Here is a 22916-nt window from a genome sequence, read left to right on the forward strand (position 1 = left end):
TATATATATTTATATATTATATATACAAAATTCACTTTGTGTCAGAGTTTGCTGGAAACTTTGCATGGTGTGAACTTTGCACGGTGGGTTTTTAGTCATATTTTTATGAAAAAATGTTCTGATTATATTTACAAAACCTGATGAACTTTACTTTACAACTTTCTTCTCTTGTATCACAGTCCATCTCAAAGTCACTGTTTCCATTGTGGACAGCATCAGTGATATATCATACACATATGATGAGACGCACATTTTAAAGAATTTACCCATTCAGAGAATTCACACATTCCTCAGAATTCACACAATACTGTCTTATAGCTTATTGTGCCTTTTACTTATCATGCTAATAGCACTTATACCCCCCACATTCCAGGACATTATCACCTGTCCCTCATGCAGCAAGCAGATATTTGGGCAAACATGCAAAGGACCAGTTAAGAACATTTTATAAATGATAAGATACAGATAGTTTAAAATATTGCTATACAAATACTTTCAAATTATTGAAGAAATAATTTATTCTTCAACTTGAACTTGTCAATTAATAATCATAAAATCTTGATTGAATCTCAAAATGGTAACAAAAAAGACATGGTTCCATTTTTTCACATGGAACAGATAAGACGTACAATTCATCCATGTAATGTGCAAGGTGCACAGGGAAATTGTGCTACCCCTTTAACCCAACGTTGCAAAATTACAACACTGACATAACAAGCTCAGTGAAGAATAGGACCTATTAGTTGTGTAAATGTGGTCTTAGAGAAAAAAAACATGAACAGCTTTATTTTAGTCAAGCTAAAACTGGTGTTGTAATATTACAACAGTGGGCCTTACAGGGTTAATGAAGTTCCCAGATGGGCACATTTGAAGACCCTGTAGATGATAAATGCATCCCAGGTTAATCCATTTCCACCTGCTTATACTGACTGTCTTATAAATCTCCTTTTGTAATGTCCTGAAAGAGCCAGACTCCTGAAGCAGCTCTTAACACACATGTAAGGTTTGGCCTAATGAGGAAATATTTGTAGGCAGACAAACAATGATGCTAAGCTGCTTTAACAGGCTTTCCTATCAAGCATAGAATGCAAGCTAGCAGTGTTAATAGGCTGTGCTAATTAATTGTGTTACTTCGCACCGGGTGTTCAGAGTCTTAATGCTTCTCAGTTAATCCTGTCAGATGGGTCTGATTTGTTTGGTGGCGTGAAAGTTTAATTTGGTTGTCTGATGCTTGACTAGATTGAGTGAGAGAAGGGATATATATGTGTGTGTGTATATATATATATATATATATATAGTGGAGCTGGGGAAGGTGGAGGGTTTCAGAGAACTCTGAAAGCGCTGCAGGAATCTCAAGTGAATGGTAGCCAGCCATATAAATGCAAAGCAGTAAGCTCATTGGCTGCATATGCAGCATGAACCAATCAGCTTGTGCCAAGTCGTTTAACTCTCTGAATATCATCAGTTACGTTAACACCCTGTCAGAATGCGCCATCTAGAGTTTCATGTGTATATATGTGTGTATATATATATATATATATATGTGTGTGTGTGTGTGTGTGTGTGTGTATATATGTATATGTAGTTTTGCTATGTTATAAGGACTGAACTAATTTAATGCTAATTATTAAATAAAACATTTTAAATTACTATTAAAATAATTGTTTTCTATTTTAATATATTTTAAAATCATTTATTCCTGTGAAGATTATTTTTCAGCATCATAACTCAAGTCTTTAGTGTCATTTTAATATGCTGATTTACTTGCTCAAGAAACATTTCTTATTATTATCAATTTTAAAAACAGTTGTGCTACCTAATAATTTCATAATCATAATACATTTTTCAAACATTTATGTAAAATAGAAATCTTTTATAACATTATAAAGGTATTTACTGTTACTTTTGATCAATTTAATGTGGTCTTGCTGAATAAAAGTGTAATTTTTCTTTAAAAAAAATCTTGCTGTCCCCAAACTTTTGAAAGGTAGTGTATATAAACTTGTACTTCTTCCAAAAGGGCAATTGTGAGATTTCTGAGTTTGTGCTTCTTTGAGATCCACCAAAGACATTAATGCATTCACACTGACAAAACACTCTGATAACCCCAACAGTCAGACACAAACACAAAGGCCAGCGAAGCTAAAAAGCCTGTCTGATGCCTGCAGTCAGAGAGGACTAATATAAACGACAGCTCTATCTGATCAACACTGCCTGTCTGAGATGAATCATTGGAGGCATATTTTCAGCCCAGAGTGCTGGGAATCGATAACAGCAATCTGGAATGTGGTAAACAATTTCACTTGCTACTGGAGAGAGATGCCGCTGTAAAGTGTCTCTGTCTTTTTTATCTCATATGGTCATTTAAAATCCTCAGGATGAATGCCGATAGGCTCCGATTGTCATAAATTTCAGCACAAAGCAGTATGTTCCTCCTCATAAATGAAGGGTTAACATGACACTGTGACTGCACTTATATTAAATATTACTGCTACATTAACACATTAAATGCTTCTCATTTTAATTTTTTAAATTATTTAAAAAAAGAATGGTATGTTTGGACAATAAGTGATTTGATTAATATAAAAAAATAGTATCTCATTTGCCATCACGTTTTAATTATGTAATAGTAATATATAATCACACTCAATATTAATCACACTTTTGGATTAATCATTTTTTAATATATTTTTTAATGTTATTACAATGTAATATTAGTGTTAGTTTTTATCTGTTTAATTGGGGTTATTTTGTCCAGTAAATGCAACAGTGCCTAAATTTATTAGCCAAAAAAAAAAAAGTTTAATGTACGTCAACTATGATGACTAAAGTATTCCCACACTCTTGGGTGCTGTGGTGGCTTCATTTTATCCATTTTTATTTTCAAAATTCTGAAATGATTTATAGAGTGCATAATTTGCTGTTTAAACAGGCAGACAGTAACTGCAGGTACATATTTATATTTATTGTTTGTGCTTGTTACCATTAACCACCAGTAGGGGGTGGCACACTTAAACATCAAAGCTGGATGAGTGCTGCTCTGTCCAGCGTTGCCATGGCGACAAGGCTCAGTGTGATGCAGGCCAGGCGTAATGGAGGGAAACAGAGAGGGCAGTGTAGAGCTGAGCAAGAAACAAGAGCAGAATACCAAACAGATGCCTGTTTACAGACCTCATACCTGTTTTTCACTCAGACTCTTGGACACATGGATCTACAGAGCAGCTCATTAGAGGACACTAACAGCCCTATCTATCTATCTATCTATCTATCTAAATGAAAAATATATAATAAATATAAATAGATATGAAATATAATAATAATAATAATAATAATAATAATAATTATTAATAATACATATATTATAATTATTTCATTTGTAGTATATAATACATTATATTATATTATATAATTATAAATTATATTTGTAGTATGTAATATATACATTTTATTTTGGAATATTTTTTATATAAATTTATTTTCTATATTTTAACATATTAAAACATACAGTCAGGGTTTTTTGCCTCTGGTTTTAACCTGAAAACTGTTCAGACAGAATTGGAATTTTTATGTAGATTTATAGATTTTATTACATTTTTGTATATAAATGATTAAATATTGCACACATTATATATTATGTCAGTATTTAATTACGTACAAAAACACAACAACATTTTTTTAATATAAACATACAAAGTTGGTTTCTTTTCTGATAATGTCTCATATCTATTTTTTCCCTTTGTATTACTTTGTGTACTGTGTTAGACTAACTGGAACTTGTCCCAGCACTTAAGTATTGTTGCTCTTTTGTTTAATTGCTTCTATTGTCCTCATTTGTGAGTCGCTTTGGATAAAAGTGTCCGCTAAATGATTAAATGTAAATAATAAGTTAAATTGCTCTCCATGCACCTTTAACCTGAAATATGTTCAGATGGAAATGGAAGGTGAATTTACGCTGGACCAAAAGACACTCAAACGCCTTTCCTCATTTCAGAAGTCTTCTGCACGCCACTGGTTAGACTGTGTGTGTCAGACACTTTCTTTACTTTTCTGTCAGGCTCCAGTTTTTTCCAAAAGCCTTTCTGAACAAAGTTATATTTCCTGCTTTCATGCTCAGGCAGAGGAAAATGCTCAGAAATTTGCTCGACTCCAAAGAAATGTGCAAATCTGACAGTTCTTTCATTTTCATCTCCAAAGCCAAGCAAGTAAAACAAGCCTCCGTTCAGTAACTGGATTTCATTTTTCCTAGAATTTAGGGCTGGCGTCAGCTGGCAGTGATGTTTCTGAGTGGTACCAGGTCCTGTATGCACACACACACACACACACACACACGTACGTTCACTTGCTCGCTCTCATCTCGCCGTTCTGAATGCCGGATGCTTCGTCTGATCCAGTAATCTCTTCTAAACACACTGTGCTTTAGTTTATTCTGATGGGCATTGAGATCCAGCAGGTAATTGGCTATTGAGACAGTTGTCTTACACACTTGTGTAAATGCAGATACACACATGCTGGAATTAATCCAGCGTGCTTTGGCTGTCGAGTTAAGTGGGCGCTCGCAGTTGGAAGCTTATCGGTATCTCTGCCAGGTGCAGTTGATTCGGTAGCAATTTGTTTTCTAATGATCTATTTTAGGAGGGATTTGGGGTTCGGACACCAAATGGTGTGTCCCCTAGTATACGCAGTATATGCATTAATATACACAGACACAAAGAGGGACTTATCCTTCTCTATGCACTGCCAGTTCATTGGCCTGTTTTGGAGAGTGGAAGAGTAAAATACCAATGAAGACTCAGTGCTGCTATACTTGTTCATCTTCACACAGGATTATGGACACTAAGCAAAAAGAAAGTAGTCAGCTATGTAAGATAAGATGTGCACCATTGGGCCCTTGTAATTTCTGTCTAGAGGGTCTGCATAAATCAGCAGAGAGTCAGCAAAATGAAGAAGAATGCCGTCCTCACAACAGATAACATACAGCTGTTTGAAAACTGCAGGATGAGTTGAGTGCTCAAAAAGCATTCGGTACCAATAATTCACTTTAAAAAAACACTGATAAATCCTGTGTTCTGGAGTCATTTTGCTGCGTTTGGTATTTTTGCTTTGATTTTGTGGTTCTCTATGTGCTGGGATTTGAATCATATAGTTATTATTGGTTTTAAGTTATGCTGCTCCCCCTGTTTGAAAAATATCTTGTAATCATATTTTCTTTACAAAACACTTGTTTCTCGAAAAGGTGCTTTTAGAGCCATTCTTTACTCTGCACTAAATCCATTTCCATATCACTCGCAACACACATAATAAAATTATGTCTTGTCTAATCTACTCGCTGCCTGTAAAAAGTGCATGGTCTGTGTAAAATGACACCCTAAACATTTTAGTACACTATATTTTTTTTACTTATTTTTTTTTTTATTCACCAGATCAAATAATGCACAGTAATTCAAGGCATTATTCAAGGCTCTTTGCTCTTTGGAACACTTTTCTGATCACTAACATTCTCATCAGGCCAAACTGACAAATTGACTACTTATTTTATCTCTAATAATATCAGTAAAAGAAAATGCATATGCATGTATGATTCTGAACATGTAGTTCCAGAAAAAAATGTAGTTTTTGTTTTTTTTCTTTTTAAGTTATAATAAAATAAAATAATTGTGCAGCCCTACTTTGAATAAAACATTAGTATATTCTTTTATTTATTTCATTTGATCTTTTTACTAATACATTTATTGTGGCCCTTCTTTCCGTTTGAAAGTCATTGTTATAGATTATAGACATGGGGATTGTGGTAGACCTGTTTTGTCTTCCGCATAATCGTAACTCATTTTGTACTCAGCAACCTCCACATTAGTAGCGAATGTCCACAGAAACTACTGGCCATGACAGTACTTTGGTAGTAGTGCCATAAGCCACTGTAACCCCACCCCCGCCAAACAAAATGTAAAATAAGTCAAGTCTTTCCAATAAAGTCTATCCCATGGCATCTGCCTACAGTACAATCTTTTTGTTTTCACATCCCTCTCTTGGACTCATCTCTGCAGGGCAAGATCTTAGATCTCATCTAGTTTTTTTTTTTTTTTTTACCAGTGTTGCCGTTGAGTCCGACTAGTAAGCAGCTAATTGGAATAAAGTGAGTTTGGGATGATGGATGGGGGTGGGTGTGTAGTCTGGCTGCTGTAGGCTTGAGTAATGACTCGCAACCTGTTGCAGGAATTAATTCACAGCGGTATGCCGCGGCGCTAACATCAACGCCAGACTGCACACACCAACTCAACAGGAATTTCACACTCGCACATTATTCCCGTTTTAGTTCTGAAAAAGCAGTCTAATGGGTTTCGTATGGAAGTGTATTTTTAGACTTGGATGTGGCTAGATTAAGAAACAATCCTCCAGAGGTTCAATTAGAAGAGAAGAGCTCTTTTCTGACCTTCTAGCTTGAACATTGCCTGGCAGAGCTGTTACTTGTTCTGCAGCTAATTGTACAGCCTGCTCAACATAGTGGCAGTAACACGAACTGTGCGTTAAATGTACATCTTTACCTCAATGCAATGTGTGCAACCATATCTGCTGTGTTTTGAATCTGTGTTTATTACATGAAAAACGTTGCATTTTACTGAACGATAAAAATTGAGACCACAATGTTATACATATATAACTTTTGTGAAATTAAAAGCGTTTTTTGCTTTCCTGAAAATTTTTTTTGTTAGTTTTTTTGTATTTTTTTCATTGCCGTGAAAGAGCTTTATTCCATATATCTTAATCAATTATTCCATATGGTGACTTGCATCTGAGTGAAACAGATTATCGCTAAAGAAAACAAAAATGTAGGTTTGGGACTTGGTCCTGTTTGTGGTTGTTGATGGAGGCAGATCTCAAGCTTGCAGTCGATTGCAAGAGAGGGACTAAATGATGGAAAAAGTCTGGCACCAGAGAAGAAGCCTGCAGTTTAGATTAAATATTAAGTCAAAATTTAAAAATTTAAAGTATGCATGTATAGATCATTCACAATGCAATCAATAACATGCATTTATGAAACTGATCTGGTGAATTTCCATTTCATGCTGACTTTAAAGATACATAAAGGCTCTGGATTTGTAGACCACGATATTAAAGCTATAACCAGTTTTTTGTGGTTATTATTATTTGTTTGAACACACTATGATGAGTAGGGCTGGGTATCGAGTTCGATACTTTTTAGGCACCGACCGAATTGCCTCGATACCATACCATTCGGTACCAAATTTCGATACCTAAGGGGTTAATCTCATCAGCGTCAGTGAGCCAATAAGCCTGCAGCACTAGCCGGTGTGTTCGACTAGAGGTGCGGCGCAGATCGATTATCCGCGAGAGCGATTCGAAAGCGCATGGAGCAGTCTGCTCTCTTTAGCTTTCGTGGTACTGTAATACCACCAGTATAGAGTAGCGCGGGAGCTGCGTGGAGTTCCGATCATATGCAGATGTCCGTTCATACTAACGTTACACGACCGAAAGCGCGTGTTATGTGACCATTCATGCAAACTGTAGCATCATGCTACATAAGACAATAAATAAGATTTATATTCCGCTTTTACTCAAAACTCACTTTAAACTACCATCGAGTGTTTGTAATAACTTCCGATTGCCATTCTAACAGGGCCGGATTTACGCATTGCTCAAGACATTGAGCAAATAAATATAACAAACAATAGGGTAAAAAATGACAAACTATTTCCATGTCTTCCACCTTTTTTTATGTAGGCTACGGAAATCATGCTTTCTTTCTCCCAGTCTCTCTCACAGATGCACACAGTGCGTAACCGGTATCGAAGTCAAGGTATCGGTATCGATATCGAAAATTTTTGAACGATACCCAGCCCTAATGATGAGAGTAAATGAAGGAGTATTGAATTATTTTTATAGAAGAGGACAAAGAGATTCAGATTCTCTGTAGAACCTAAAACTCATCCTCCAAGCATAAGAAAATAGTATCGTTTCTGCAAAATGTTTATCTGTTTCAGGGAAAATTGCTGTAAGTGCTCATTTTTAAAAGCAAGTGTTTGTTGAGTTTGCTTTGTCCATTTGAATAGGCTGTTTACATCCTGTGATGTTGACTTTTGAGTTGTTAAACTGTTTTGTTCTCATTGGATGGTTAATTTGGACTTTTTGTTCCATTTTATTTCTTAGCCCTTCTTTTATTTCTTCAGTCAGTGCTCTGTACAAAGCTAAACCTGGTTCTATACAAAACACTGGAGAAGCCGCATTAGATATCCCAGTGCATTAATGACAAGATGATGTTGCTAAACTGGGATCAAGCTTTAGATTTAGAAATTATTGTGAACATTTTTTATTCTTTTAGTACACAAAATGGTCATCATGAGGTTTTGCATCTACTGTGCACGCTCGGAAGAGCCCAGATCGCCATAAACTTTACAGTAGATTATTAACTGACAGTCTGTGCTGGTTTATGTCATTGGTAGGAAAATTTCAAGGGCAGAGGGCGGCATTTGAGACTTGCAGCACTGAGTATCGCCAAGGCAACCAATTATGTATGTTCATAAAGTTTTAAAATGCAGTTTCATTTGATCAACGACAGACTACAGAGCGAGCGAGAGAGAAACTGATTACATCATTAGGCCTTAATGAGACTATCCATTCAAAGAATTCTCTAGAACTGCAATATTCCCATTAATCCGGTAAAGGGCAGTCCCTTGAGTCACTTGTACATGTGAGAAATGGAGAGTTTGTGGGAAGGCAGTGCCGACGACTGATCTGGCATTGTTGCGGGCACCCAGCGGACCCACATTAACACATAAACAGCTTTTGGCTATTGGCATCTCTTTGAAATGGTGCTGGGTAAGCGATCTGTGTCTTCTAAACAGATGGTGGAGCTGAGGGTGGGAAATGCTTCATCTATTGCTTGCACTGGGTTGAGGTGGCAGCCAGGTATCCCCATGAGTGTGAATGGAGGTGTGCTACTATGTGTTAATGTCTCATGGATTACGCTTTCACACCCATGCGCCACAATTAATGTTTACAAATGTGTTTCATTTGTCATTGATTACGGTTTTGAGAAACATAGTTGCTAGACTCCAAACATCCAACAACATAATTGTAAACCATTCTAAGAATAGGTGTTTTTTTATGTTTTTGAAAGAAGTCTCTTATGCTCACCAAGGCTGCATTAATTTGATCAAAAATGCAGTACAAACTGTAATATTGTGAAATATTATAACTGTTTAAAATAACTGTTTTCTATTTTAATATATATTTAAAATGTAATTCATTCCTGTGATGTCAAAGCTGAATTTACAGCATCATTGCGCCAGTCTTCAGTGTCACATGATCCTTCAGAAATCATTCTAATATGCTGATTTAGTGTTCAAGAAACGTGTCTTATTATTAATGTTAAAAACAGTTGTGCTGCTGAATATTTTTGTAGAACTGTACTATTTTTTTTTAGGATTCTTTAATGAATAGAAAACAACAGCATTTATTAAAAGTATTAATTTCTTTCAAAAAGTATTATAACCCCAAACTTTTGAACAGTACTGTGCACTCATTAGCATCTCCTATATCTAGAAGATATCCACTTCTTCCATTTGCTCTCAAAAATGTATTAAACTACTACCAGTTGAGACCATTGACAAGTATGCAAGTTAGTTTTTCTTGAATACATTGCATTAAATACATTATACAAACCCGTGTTTTAGGCGTTCTTAGCGCCATGCTATACACTCTCACAAAAGCTGTCACTGAGGTGGTACCTTTTCAAAAGATACATCTTTGTACCTAAAGTGTCCATATTGGTATCTTAAAAGTACATATTATTACCTCAAGTCTACATATTAGTACCTAAAAGGTATAAAGTGTACCTTTTGAAAATGTACTGCCCCAGTGACAACTTTTGTAGCTTTATTTCTGAGAGTGTAGAAACATCCCAAATCCTCTTCAGATCACGAATATGTACCTGCTACAATTATTGTAGCCACGCACAGGAAGTTTTATCCATTGATGGTGAAACAGTGAGTCAGAAGCAAACTACACTACTAGAGATATCTGCTGAGTCCGTACATGATTCAGAATCAATAACATGTTCCTTTTGTTTTGCAGGAAATAAACTCAATAAAGACCTGAAACACTACCTGAGCCAAAGGTTTCAGAAATCCTCTGCTGACTACGAGCTTCAGCAAACCATACGTGACAACCTCTACCGCCACGCTGTGCCTTGTGAGTACACTTATTGTTTCTACTTTTCTCTATACTGTACTCTGCTATATGTTGCTCTACTTCATTCTTTTGCTAAAGTTCATGTGCAGAAGCTGTGTGCGCCTCAAAGTGATGGCTGGACTGTTTGTTCTGAGGCAGTGGAAGGGAGGACACCGTCAATATTCACAGAAATCCTCCTTTCGATTGAGTAGGTGGCAGCCGTGTTCTTGGAGAGGTGTGATGAAATAGTCTGTGTTTTTGTATCTGTGTAGAGGAAGAGAGTATTGGACATGTGTGCAGTTGAGTTGGACGTGCTTCGATTCTATAAGACCGATGTTTCTAGAAGTCCAGAGATTTTCCCTTGTGTATGTCCGTCTATAGAAACTGGCAAAGATTTTCATGTATTTTAAACCGGTAACGCTGTATCTTTGTGGATTTACACAATTGTGTGTGTATAGAAAATGGACTTTTTCATAAGTACACATGCTACCTGTTACATTTAAATGATTTGACACTAAAGCTCTGCTGCAAAACCTAGTAAGCTGCCTACCTAGACAGCATTTTAAGGCATCATAGACACCATCAAAGCTGTTCTAAAAAGTAGGCAGCAACATTGTTCTTTTGATATTATCAATGATTAATGCCAGAATGTATTGAAAGGAAAGTCAGTCTCACAACACTGTAAATGTTGCTGCAATTAGTTATAACAACTTAAAGTTTATTGAGATATCTTAAATATCCAACTTAACTAAATTAAACAAACGTTAGCTAACCTTATATTTTAAGTCTGGCATGAACACTTAATTTTTTCTGAAACAACACATACATTACTTAACATTACTTTTTTATGTTAAATTTTAAGTAGTGATAACTAATCCTAGAAATCATGTTTACAGTGAATGCACTGCAAGGAAAAAAGTTAATATTTTACGTTGCTATAGTATACATTGACATTAGTTAATACAGTAGCTAACATGAAATAACCATAAACAATACATTTACAGAAATTATTTTGAATCTTGTTTTATGTCAATTTTTCCATTCACTACCATTTAAAGTAAGGTAAAAAAAAAAGATAAATTAATACTTTTTTCAGCAAGGATACATTAAACTTATCGAGAGTGACAGTAAAGACATTTATAATTTTACAAAAGATTTATATTTTAAATTAATGCTCTTCATTTGAACTTTCTATTCATTAAATAATCCTGAAGAAAAAAAAATTTAACCACAGTTTCCATAAAAAATATTAAAGCAGCAACTGTTTTCAGTATGAAATAAATAAGAAATGCTTTTTGAACAACAAATCAGAACATTAGAATAATTTATGAAGATTAGGTTATGTGAAGACTATAGTAACGACCATCACAGAATTAAATTACATTTTAAAATAAATTAAAATAGAAGAAGTTATAGTATGTTCATTGTTAGTTCATCATACCTAATTAATGTTAATTATCTTAACAAAATGAAATTTTATTGTAAAGTTTTACTAAAAACATTATTAAACATCAGACAAAGTGAGAGAAATATTGATTGTAATTATACACTTTTTTCTTTTACTTGATACTTTTTATTTTTATATTTTATTTTAGTATAAAGAGTTTGACATTAGCATGTAACAAAGCAGAGCTCTAGCTTTCCATGAGGCAAGAAACAGCAAGGCAGCTCTCTGGATTTTTTTGCTACAGCTTTGCTGACATTCTGCTTTGTGCATAAAATAGTTTTGATAAGTCATAATATTTGTAGCAGCACTCCCAATGCTGTCTAGTTGAAAGGAAACCCCAACTCAGCTTTAAACTGTTTGGATGGTGAGTTTTGCATCTTCTTCTGGTTAATAGAGCTGCAGACTGTCTCAGATTAAACACTCTGATGTGACTGAAAGTGAGTGGCAGTGTGTGTGTGTGTTTGAGAATGATTGATAGACATGAGACAGCTGGAGGGACAGATGGGAAGGAAGGACCGATAGTAGTGGGCTCCATCTCTTTTCTCAACTTCATCACTGTTTCATGGATACAAAAACATAGCCGTGGCCTCCCAGAAATCAAAGCCATCCATATGTTTGCAACTTGAAAGACAAAAATCATTGACTTAAATATGAAGTGAGCCATTTCTGTCACTATTTGCATCAAACAGAATTGGTTTGATTGAACAATGGGAGACAGAGCGAGCTTTTGGGTTTCGTTTATGAACAGTTATTGTTACTGAAATTGCATGCTTTACCTTTAAAGACATGATAATTAGATCGTGGACATTGAGGACAGATGAGACATGTGAAGGAGGCCATCTATGTGAAACTAGAGCTGGGGTGGGGGGGTGTCCAGATGCTCCAGAATCAACTTCTAAAGCAGTTCAGCGTTTGGGACTATTCATATAACAGCAGTTCATGCTGATCTGGGGTCAAAATGTATCTGTCATAACTTGATAAACAAGATGATAGGAGGGGCTGGAGATGATTTTAGGTCACTACACTTAATCTAGATCACATGATATGTACAAAATGTGAATTTGGCTTTGGATCTGGTTTAGTTGCAAACTGTATGTTTTTTCCACAAATTCTGCATTTTCAGCTGGCATTACTCCAGTCTTCAGTGTCACATGATCCTTCAGAAAATCCTTCTAATATGCTGAAACATGTCTTATTTTTGTGGAAACCATGATATATTTTGATGAATTTGATTAAATTTAATTTATTTATATAATAATTGTATAATATAATTTATTGTCTTCATAGATAGATTTAGATAGGTTGGTTCCAGCAAGATGCAAACATGTCTTGATGAAAGCATGTGCGTTTAATATCAGGTTTAATGGAGCAGTTGGTATCTTGCTGTCAATTACCTGGTAATTTTACATGACGTGATGCTGGTGAACATGACAGCAGTGAGTCAAGATTGATCAGAGCTTGTGAATGTGAGGCTGGCTGTTTGGATGTGTGCGAGGGTCAGTTGGTGCTTATGCATGAGGAATTTGGAGGGGTGCAGCTGTCTCTTTTGTGCAATGATGGCCCGAGCAGCTAGTTGCCTCACCAGGTGGCCAGTGGCTGGGAGTGTGTGTATAAAGATGTGTGTGTGTTGTGTATGTTTGTGTTGGGGGTATAATGGCCGGCTGGAGAAGAGTGACAATAAAGGCATGTGACCCTGAGACAGGACTGCATGTCACTAATACAATTATAGATACAGAGGCAGATTCAGCTGTCATTAATGTATGTCTTCCCTGACTAGTGCCTCTCAAACTGAGTCAAAGTGGTATTACTGGATCAGTAACACTTATTTATTTATTTCCCCACAGTTCTCTGGAATACTTGATTTTGATTAATCAGTCGTGACATTCTGGGGTCAAATATTTTCCCCAGACAACATAGCTGTGCTAGTTTCATTATATATATTTTTTTACATTTGATATATTTTGATAATTATTATTTGTGAAAATATTAAATATATGATGAACATATGTAAAAGTAGTAGTAACAGTAATAATAATAAGAAATTATTATTATTATTATTCATGTTATGTATATAGTTGAAGTTTCTGACCAGCCAAATCATTTGTAAATTATTATTATTTTAATATTATTAACATGAATATATCAATATAATTTATAATATATTTCTATTATAATTTATAATACTTTAAATAAAATGTTTAATTATTATTTTATCATTTACTTTAAATGTATATAATAAAACATTTCTGTTCAGCCAAATTATTTATAAATTATGACTATTGTTATTATTATTATAAAATATAGTTTTTTTATTATTATTACTATTATTATATATAATTGAACATTTCTGTCCAGCCAAATTACTTCATTCCTGGTAACTGTGATAAAACATGAGCAAATGTGTCTTGCAACTTTTCTTTATGAGAAAGCAGACAAAAATGTTTTTCGTTGAGACCGATGGAAGCAAAATGACCTGCTAACTGATGTAAAATGTCCTGATGTAAGCTATGAAGCCAGATGTCCATTACACGTGTCATTCTGCTTCTGTATCTCAGAGTGTTTGTCAGAATAATAAATTCTGTTTATCCCCATCCGTTTCTCATTTTGCTTCCAAACCTCAACTCTCGCAGCTAGAAACAGGTGCATATGAAATGTTTTCGTGGCCCTGAGTACGTTTGATTTCTCTGATTTGTTGTCCTGTGATGTAATAGCGAGGAACAAAAGGCTTTGCCCTTTGTTCATTCTTGTCTTTTCCTCATTTCGCGCTCCAGCTTTTCACATCGCCGACACCGTCAACATAACAGATGCCACTGTAACGGCGCTCCCTCCCTCAGTGTTTTCACATTTCCTTCTCAGTCCCTCTGTTCTTATCTTCATCTATCAGTCTATTTAAGCCTCCCTGTGGTTAGCCAGCCCCTGCTTGCCCTCTCTTGCTCCCCTCCTCTTTCCTGCATGAAAAAAGAGCGAAAAATCGAACCCTTCAGTCACATCTCGTTCACAGGGACAGATGGCTCCTGACTGAGGAACTTTCTCATCAGTATGATTTATTTTCAAGCCATTGTCTAGAGTCCCTTTGGGGCACGGACCTCACTTTTCCTCGGCGAGCGTGTGTACGCGTGTGTAAGCATGTATATGTGTGTGTGTGTGTGTGATGGAATGATGATGTGGCAGAGGGAGTACGGTGCACTGAAGGGCCATCACCCTTGATGTAATGAGCAACGATCAACTCACCACCTGAACAAAAACGTCCAGCGTCGAAGCGGTGCAGTGAAATTCAATTTGTCACTGCCCAACGCACCACAGTGCACGCTACGAATCCCTCATATGCCGTCTCTGACAGGTTACTGCCCAGTCATATGCTGTCTTATTATGTTAGACATAACAAACATTGTTGCTAGGTAGATCTCTGCATCTGAGAGAATGTGTCTGTTCATTCTGTGACTCGTAGCTTTTGTTATTTCAACAAAAAGCAGGTGTTTTTGAGTATGCAAGAAAACAAATGCAGCTCCAAATTTGCATCTTCTTTTTAGCTAATTGTGTTAACGTAGTATTCACAGCCACCCATATCTGCGGGAGCTAGCTAATTAGCATTTAACTTGTGTGCTACTCTGTCTGCCGACAAGCAACGCGCTTCAACCGCAGGCTTGGAGACGGCAGATCTGAAGAGCGACTCGGCTGCAAGTCAGCTACGATTAGCAGACAGAAGAGAGATAATACCTGCAGGGAGCCAAGGGCTCTCGGTAGGGAGCACAAACATTTGGGCGAGTTTTAGCATTGACAGTCTATGTCTGGATCGTGTGCTTTTTGCGCTATGTCACATGGTTTAATCCAGGATGTGGTTTTTGCCATCCAAGGTCTGGTCCTCTCTGTTTGGGTTCGTCCTGTGTTTCCAGGCTCCATTTTGATATGTCAGCTCAAGCTTGATATCACTGAGCAAGCATATGTGGGCGGCATACTGAGAAATTCAACTAAATGTTCCGAATCCGAATCCCATTCCACGTTTTCTTTGGCTAACACCTTGTTTGGTGTAGACGAGACTTTTCAGGCTGTTCTTGGCCTGAAATGCCCATTCACTCACAGCACTTGACATTCTGAATTCAAAGGCATTTTGTGAATTCATTTGCAAGTCAAACGCGCCCTCAGAAAGTGTTGATCACCGTGAGAGTGGACTAACTAGAGACCAGCATCAGGCCTGTCCAGGGGGCACTACTTTGGATGGGCGGATTTAAAAAGAGGTTTGAGGAACAAAAGAAGAAGAATGCTCTTCAGATACCACTCCATTCATGTGCTCCGTCAGAACAAGAAAGACCAGGATTGGGAATCTGCAGCAAGTTGCCCGTTTTTTTTAGATGTCCTTCAGAATTAAAGGTTGGAATTACTCTTGGAAAACTAAAGTATCTTCAGCCTAGTGTTCAATTGTCCTTCACCCTCATGGAATGGCATCTACACATACTTTCCTTCCTTAACGCACTCATTATAAACCAACTGTTCGTTTCTAAATTAAAGGGATAGTTCACCCAAAAATGAATGTTCTGTTATCATTTACTCACCCTCAACTCAATCCAAATCTGTACAACTTACTTTCTTCTGTGGAAAACAAAAGAAGTTATTTGGAAGAACGTTTAAGAGAAACAACTTTAAACTGCACTGACTTTCAATGAGACATTTTTCAAAATATCTTCTTTTATGTTTAACTGAAGAAAGAAAGGGTTTGGAAAAACATGAGGCTGACAGAAAATTCATATTTAAGCGAACTATACCTTTAATCATGTACCCATCACAGATGCAGCTCTACATGCATACTAAGGCCTTCACCTCCATTTTTCACACAACAAAGCGATTCTGCTTTTCTTCAGCGGTTGAAAATATGATGTTATGTAAAAGGTGAGCTTTAAATCCAAATCACAGCTCCACGGGGCTGAGAAGATGATTCACGCTGAGCTCCACCCAGAAATAGAAGCTCATAGACAGGCTTCACGACACAGTGTGTTTCTGTCATTACCTCTGGCCTATTTCCTCAGGGCTTCATCTGGAGATGCGTGTTTGCACTGCAATCGTTCAACTCTGAGGGCAACACAGGAAGATTGAAAGATTTGCTTGAGAATTATGGGACTTGTTTGATGGATGAGGGAAGTAATTTCGTTGAGTGGCTATTAGTGGTCAAACGGCTATTCAAAACCAGATTCTTTTGATTTAATTTAATTTCAAGTTCACACGCACATTTTAAGCTTTATGTTGAAAGATGCAGAACAATATGGGGATTTTATGCCAAAGTGATAAGATTAATATGACAACAAAAACATTTAAAGAGACAGTTCTCCCAAAATTTAAATGTTATGAAATAAAATATCATATTAGGGCTGGGACGATAAATCGATGCAGAATCGATTTGTGGATCGATTCTGAGATTTTCAGAATGCAACGCGATTCCTCTGGAATCGATTCTGAGCTTAGTTTTTAACAGTAGATGGCGCTCTAATCTAGTTTTTATCCGCACACTCAAATGCTCATGAAGAAGAGTGCCAAAGAGCGCTTGTGCGTCATGTAACGTTAATTTCACCTCAGCTCAGAATGCTTTTATGACGCGAGATTAATGTAAACACAGACCACTGTGAACACCCTTGTAATTCGCTTCAACCTTTTCAGGTTATTTTAGGTTCAAGTGTGTGTAAGGATTTGGAAACAAGCAGAGTACGGCTGTTTCTAAAGCATGCAGTGCCATCTGCTGTTCAAAACTAAGCTCAGAATCGACTCAAGAAAGAATCGCGATGCATTCGGAAAATCTCAGAATCGATGCTGAATCATTTCTCGATTCGCGATGCATCGATTTATTTTCCCAGCCCTATATCATATTAGTTTATTTCTTCTATGGAACATAACATTTCAAGTTCACATGCACATTTTAATGTGAAAGATGGAAAACAATATGCAGATTTTAGGAGATGAGACCAGTATTCCTAAAAACCCAACAAAAACATTTAAAGGGACAGTTCATTCAAAAAAGAAAATTCTGTCGTCATTACTCACCCTCATGTCGTTCCAAACCTGTATGACTGACTTTCTTCTGTGGTATGTTAAAAATATCAAGAAAAATTTATTTTTTGTCCATAAAAACATCAGTGAGGTCCACTGTTGTTTTGGACCCTTGCGATTTTCATTGTACAGACAAAAATAGTTAAAACATTCTTAACATCTTATTTTGTGTTCCATAGAATAAAGTAAATCCCTTTAACTTCCATAATGAAACACATTTCTGAATTAGATCATATTTAGTGGGAAATCACGTAGGGTGGGACTTGACTTTGTCTTTTGGGTTTTCTTAGGATCATGGTTTAGATTATGTTTCTCTGTGCACATGGACATAATTATATCATCAGAAAATATATTTTGGGGCATTTTACATTTTCATTTTGAAAGTCCTAAGGAAACATGTTTTTTTCCCTTTTTATAATACATTTATCTGATAAATCATTCACATTAACATCACTAATATTCATTTAGAAAATATAAGGTCAGTTTTGATTTCAAATTCTTTAACCGCTTTAAGACTAAAGAATTAAGACTCTCATTGGTCAGTATTTTGTCTGCTTTTTGTGGAGGCTTAATAAAAGAAGGCAAAAGACTCAAAATGTCAGTCAAAATGTGGTCTCACACACAGAAGCCCTCTCCCCCCGCCCCTGCCGTATGCCCCAGTGGCCTGTTGGAGTTAAACAATAGTATTGTATGCATGCACATGGCTGGCATGACCAGCCTGATTTTTATCTGCTAAATCTCATTCAACCTCTAATCCCCATCCGAGCCCACCATTTGATTGCCTTAGTCACGTCGTATTTGTATATGTATGTGTGCAAGTGAGAGAGAGTGTGCAAACGTCCATGTGTGTATCTGTCTGCAAGTGTGTGTTGGAGAAGAAGGAGGGCGGATGTGGTGGAGAGAGAGAAAGAGAGAGGTGGGCGGGCGGAGGTGGATGAGTGTGAGCCTGAAGACGTTTAGCTCAGATGGTGTTTGCTGTGCGAGCCCCTCACATTGGCTGAGATTCAACGCTGGGCTGGACGACTGCTTTACAGAGAAAGAGATAGAGAGGAAGAGGAGGAGGAGGGACGACAGACTGGGCAGCGCTAGCTGAGATACAAGCTTCCGATGCTCACCGGAACAGGATTCTGGGATTTTCTGCTCTTTTCCATTGAATTTCATCTTGTTGTGCAAGATCTTGAGTGGATTGCTTGCATTGGAGGTAGCAGCTGCGAGGTTTTCCGCTGAGGTAATTTAGCCATTTTTTCCCCCCAAATATCACCTGGACTCTTCGGCTTCCGGGGTCTGGCGGTGGGGGTGGGGAATGAGGGATGCAAAAAGAGTGAGAGAAAGCTGGGAGCAGGAACGCGGGGAATGTAGCTGAGTATGTGACCGTCTTGAGGGATGTGAGAGGATGTGATTCGTTGAGGATGGCAAAAGGGTGCACCAGAGATGCCGCGGTCCGCGTTAGCTGCTGGAGCGTGCGTACATGCCCGTCTGCTTGAGCGAGTGGAGGTTGAATTAAGCTGTGGTCACTTGACGTGTTGGAGGCCATTATGTTTGGAGTTGAGCAGTGTGGCAGGCATCTCTCTCTCTCCCAGCCCCCCTCCCATCCACACCAGCCCTATGTCTGTCTCTCCACTGCAGCTGCTGTCTCCAGCCGTATCGGTGTCTGAAAGGCTTTCTCATGCTCTTTTTCTCTTAGCCTTTCATGTAAGCTCAGAAAAATTGCCCATTTTGAAGGGTTCTCTGTGTCTTAGTGGCCTTTATAGGTTAAATAGCTGCATTCTCTGGCTCGTATATGGTGTTTTATGTAGATTATTTGATGAAGATTTGAGCCAGGTAAATCTGAAACAAGGAATAGGCCTGCTGTGTGTGTTCGTATTGCATGGCGTTTCCCTTGTGAGCTCGGTTTTTGTGTATCAAATCAGCTCATCAATGCATTGATCGATATATTCGGCAAAGCATTAGTTGGCATGTCTTGATGCATTGATCAGTCGTTTTGGCACAGACGTCATTGGAATGAGTAGATTGGATTTGATGGAGTCTATGAATGCTGAAACAATGCTTTGTTTTGAAGTGGAGGTCTTTTGGGGGGGACATGCTTTTAGAAACCATCTCCATTTTGTTAATGGGAATATGTGGGGTGGAAAATGCTAGAATCGGGGATCTGTGTTGTGGATTAACCCTTTGCTAGGACAGATGGATCTCTCTCCCACTGGGGGCTGGCTGTCAACATGGGTGCACATCCCCGAGCCTTTCCCGATCATGAGTTTTCCCTTTCCCAGTGTCTCCTGGTTCCAGACATGAGTTGCCAAGTTTCTTTCTTCTCTCATGTCTCTCTCTTCAACCTTCTGTTTTGCCTAGTGTAATTCATGCTGGCTCAAAATTGTTTACTAACATACTGGCCAAACATACTTGAATTATTATTTTTTTAAATACTCCAGCTTGTATTTGTAGAGATGGCATGCACTGAACAGTGGTGCCTCACCATAATATTGCTGTTGCTGCCATTTACTTAAAGCCTTATGTTACAGCTATGGGTGTTTTTTGCGCTCCGGTTCGTGTTGTGCACAAGAATACTGCTTTACCGTGGTAAAATTGCTGTAATGCAATGTTACTTGCACTTACTTATTACTTTGATAAGTCATTTAACAAAGCTTTAGTTATATTTGGTTGTGCAGACGTGCTAGTTAACCAATGATCGGTTGGTGTCTGTATAATGTGAAATGTTATTAGCATTACCAGTGCAAACTATTGTGCCATTCAGTGTGTTTTGATAAATCTGTAGTGATCTGTCAACAGTTTTGGGCATCAGTCACACAGAAGAGAAAGTAGAGGCTCTCAAACGCCTCTGCTGTGACAAGACTTTCAATATCTTATATCCCTTTGAACTCTACTGACGTCGCCTCCAGCCTGGACATGCCATTTATTGGTGCTTTGCCTTTTGATTAATGCTTCTGACAAAGTATAGGTGCTTTATTTTTTGTACTTCAAATATTCTTTCTTCTAGTCCATGTCCGTCAGGATAGGCAACAGTTGGTTTAATAACTTCAGTGAGGTTGTCAAAGGTTAAAAGTAAAAGTTTTTTATTTGGATGATCAACTTATTTGCTTGTTTAGTGTAATTCAATGGTGTTTGTTTCATTATTTTACAGAGAAACTCTAGCCACGAGGTATTTGTAGCCCTGCTCGTGGTTTCAATCTTAATGGAAACTGTGGCCTTGCAAAAATTCATCATGTAAACATGCTTTATGCGATGTGAATCCAGAGCCGCATTTCATTCCAGTGTTGGGAAAAGCTGGTCTAGTAGTTCTGTCTGAACCACAGTTAAGTTAGAAAATGCTACATGCTATAGCTTACACATTAAGTACACATTATTACTAATTCTACTTGTGCTTTTTATTACTCAGAATTGATTTTCTGGTTTATTTTGTATATGATCCTTTCAGAAAAATGGGATCAATTGAATCAATTAAATATATATTTTTTTACATTTCCTTTTGAAACAGGAACTTGTGGTATCAAAGGGCACTTCCCTCTTTTAAAAAGCCATTATCTTTTAGTTTTATTCGTTGTCACATCTGTGAACGATGAATTGCTTATTGTTAATGCTTATCAGAAGTAGGTGGTAAATGAAGAGGGACATTCTCATTTAATTCATCAACATTTTTTATCTGTCGTTTCAAATTTTGTAGTAAATTTTCAATTTGTGCATCAGCGTAAAACACCAACTTTTATTAGTACACTAATATATGATATTTACAATGATTGAGAAGGTCTCAAAGCAAACATGCACTTGTGAGTTTAAAGCTTTGCCACTCATTTGATTTGTTTCATCATTTTTCCAGTCATGTCAGTGTCTTTCATTTATAGATTATAGAGAGAAGCACATGCAGGAAAAAAGGAAAGATGACAAGAACGCAAAAAGAAGGAAGTAGGAGAAGAACGAGAGAGAGAGGGAGCAGCCTGTATTACTCACTGGGTCAGGCTCATGAAAAATTTAATCAAGCCATGCAGATAACAACTTCAGCTCAGAACAAACACATCCCAGTGTACGAGAGCATTTTTCAATTAGTTTTTATGTATTTAACTGGGAGGGCATCAGAAAATGCATGAAATTGCTTCTGTGAGAAGAGCGCTGAAGATTTAGCATCTCAAACTAACCCAGTTTTTGTTGTAAAAAATATTGTAATCATGCTTTTATTTCAAGCCAAAATCCACAGGCCCTTTATAACTTTGGAAATGCACAAACATCCGAATGCTGGTATTGTAATAGTCTTGACTATTATTAGAATGATGATGATAATGAGTCGTTTTCAAATGCGTTAACAACAGCCTACGCTACACCGCTAACTGAATCACGGCCGTGAGGCTCAGAGTCATTTAAAGCGTTGCGTCTGATTGATTGCCTCTCCAGTTACTGCAGTATTGCTCTCCAGGAATGCAATACCTCCCGTTAAACGCCTCGATCCGCTTTATAACTGGACAATATGTTGTATGTCCGATTTCACAATGCCAGGTAACTTGTGTTGTGGCTGGGAGAGGTGAAGCTGACCTACTATGAAAGAAAACAAAGAAGCTACGAAGCTTCTTTGTGTCTGGATTGGGAAGGGAAAGGGTGCTAGTTTCACTGTGCTGCACACCTTTGCTTGACCTTTAAGGATCTGAATATGGATGCATGCTAATTTTGAAACTTATTATGTATAAGAGTCATCAGACTGCTGAATTATACAGGTTTACTATTTTTGTCCACTTTGCAACTGTGATTTTTTCCCCCCTCATTGAGTGATTAGTATGCACATACACACATACCGAGTGTTAAGTTGGCTCAGAGACCAGGGTTTTGAAGTCAAAGACTTGTTACACTCATGTGAACCTAAAGCCGACATCCAGCTTTATGATTCAAAGCTGCCTGCTTTTTAATTTGTGTGTGTGTTTATTTCATGGTGTTCATCATTCGTCTAAAAAATGCACTGAATATGCGTTTTGTGTGAATGGCTTGGTTTCGGTTTTAACCCATTCAAGATCTTCTCCGCATTGAGCTTCTATATTTCTCTAATATTTTGAATGAATAACGCAGCAGCGGCGCATCTCATGGGCTAGACCAGTGATCCTCAAATCTGGCTCGCGAGATCCACTTTCCTGCAGAGTTTAGCTCTACCCTAATCAAACACACATGAGTTTGCTAATCAATGTCTTCAGGATCATTAGAAAATCACAGGTAGGTTTGTTTGATTATAGGGTTGGAGCTAAACTCTGCAGGAAAGTGG

At 37.3% G+C, this 22916-nt stretch overlaps 1 protein-coding gene across 8 annotated transcripts in view; it reads left to right on the forward strand.

Annotated features, from left to right (window-relative positions):
* The window catches only part of magi1b (membrane associated guanylate kinase, WW and PDZ domain containing 1b), a 140934-nt gene that overhangs the window by 52545 nt on the left and 65473 nt on the right, over positions 1-22916 (forward strand). For all 8 annotated transcript variants that reach the window (XM_016538858.1, XM_016538863.1, XM_016538864.1 and 5 more), the window contains exon 2: positions 10090-10206. In XM_016538858.1, the coding sequence (XP_016394344.1) occupies positions 10090-10206 (117 nt within the window). The remainder of the gene's footprint in view (positions 1-10089; positions 10207-22916) is intronic.

The sequence above is a fragment of the Sinocyclocheilus rhinocerous genome, unplaced genomic scaffold (assembly GCF_001515625.1).
Source record: "Sinocyclocheilus rhinocerous isolate Xijiao unplaced genomic scaffold, SAMN03320098_v1.1 scaffold757, whole genome shotgun sequence".
Taxonomy (NCBI): Eukaryota; Metazoa; Chordata; class Actinopteri; order Cypriniformes; family Cyprinidae; genus Sinocyclocheilus; species Sinocyclocheilus rhinocerous.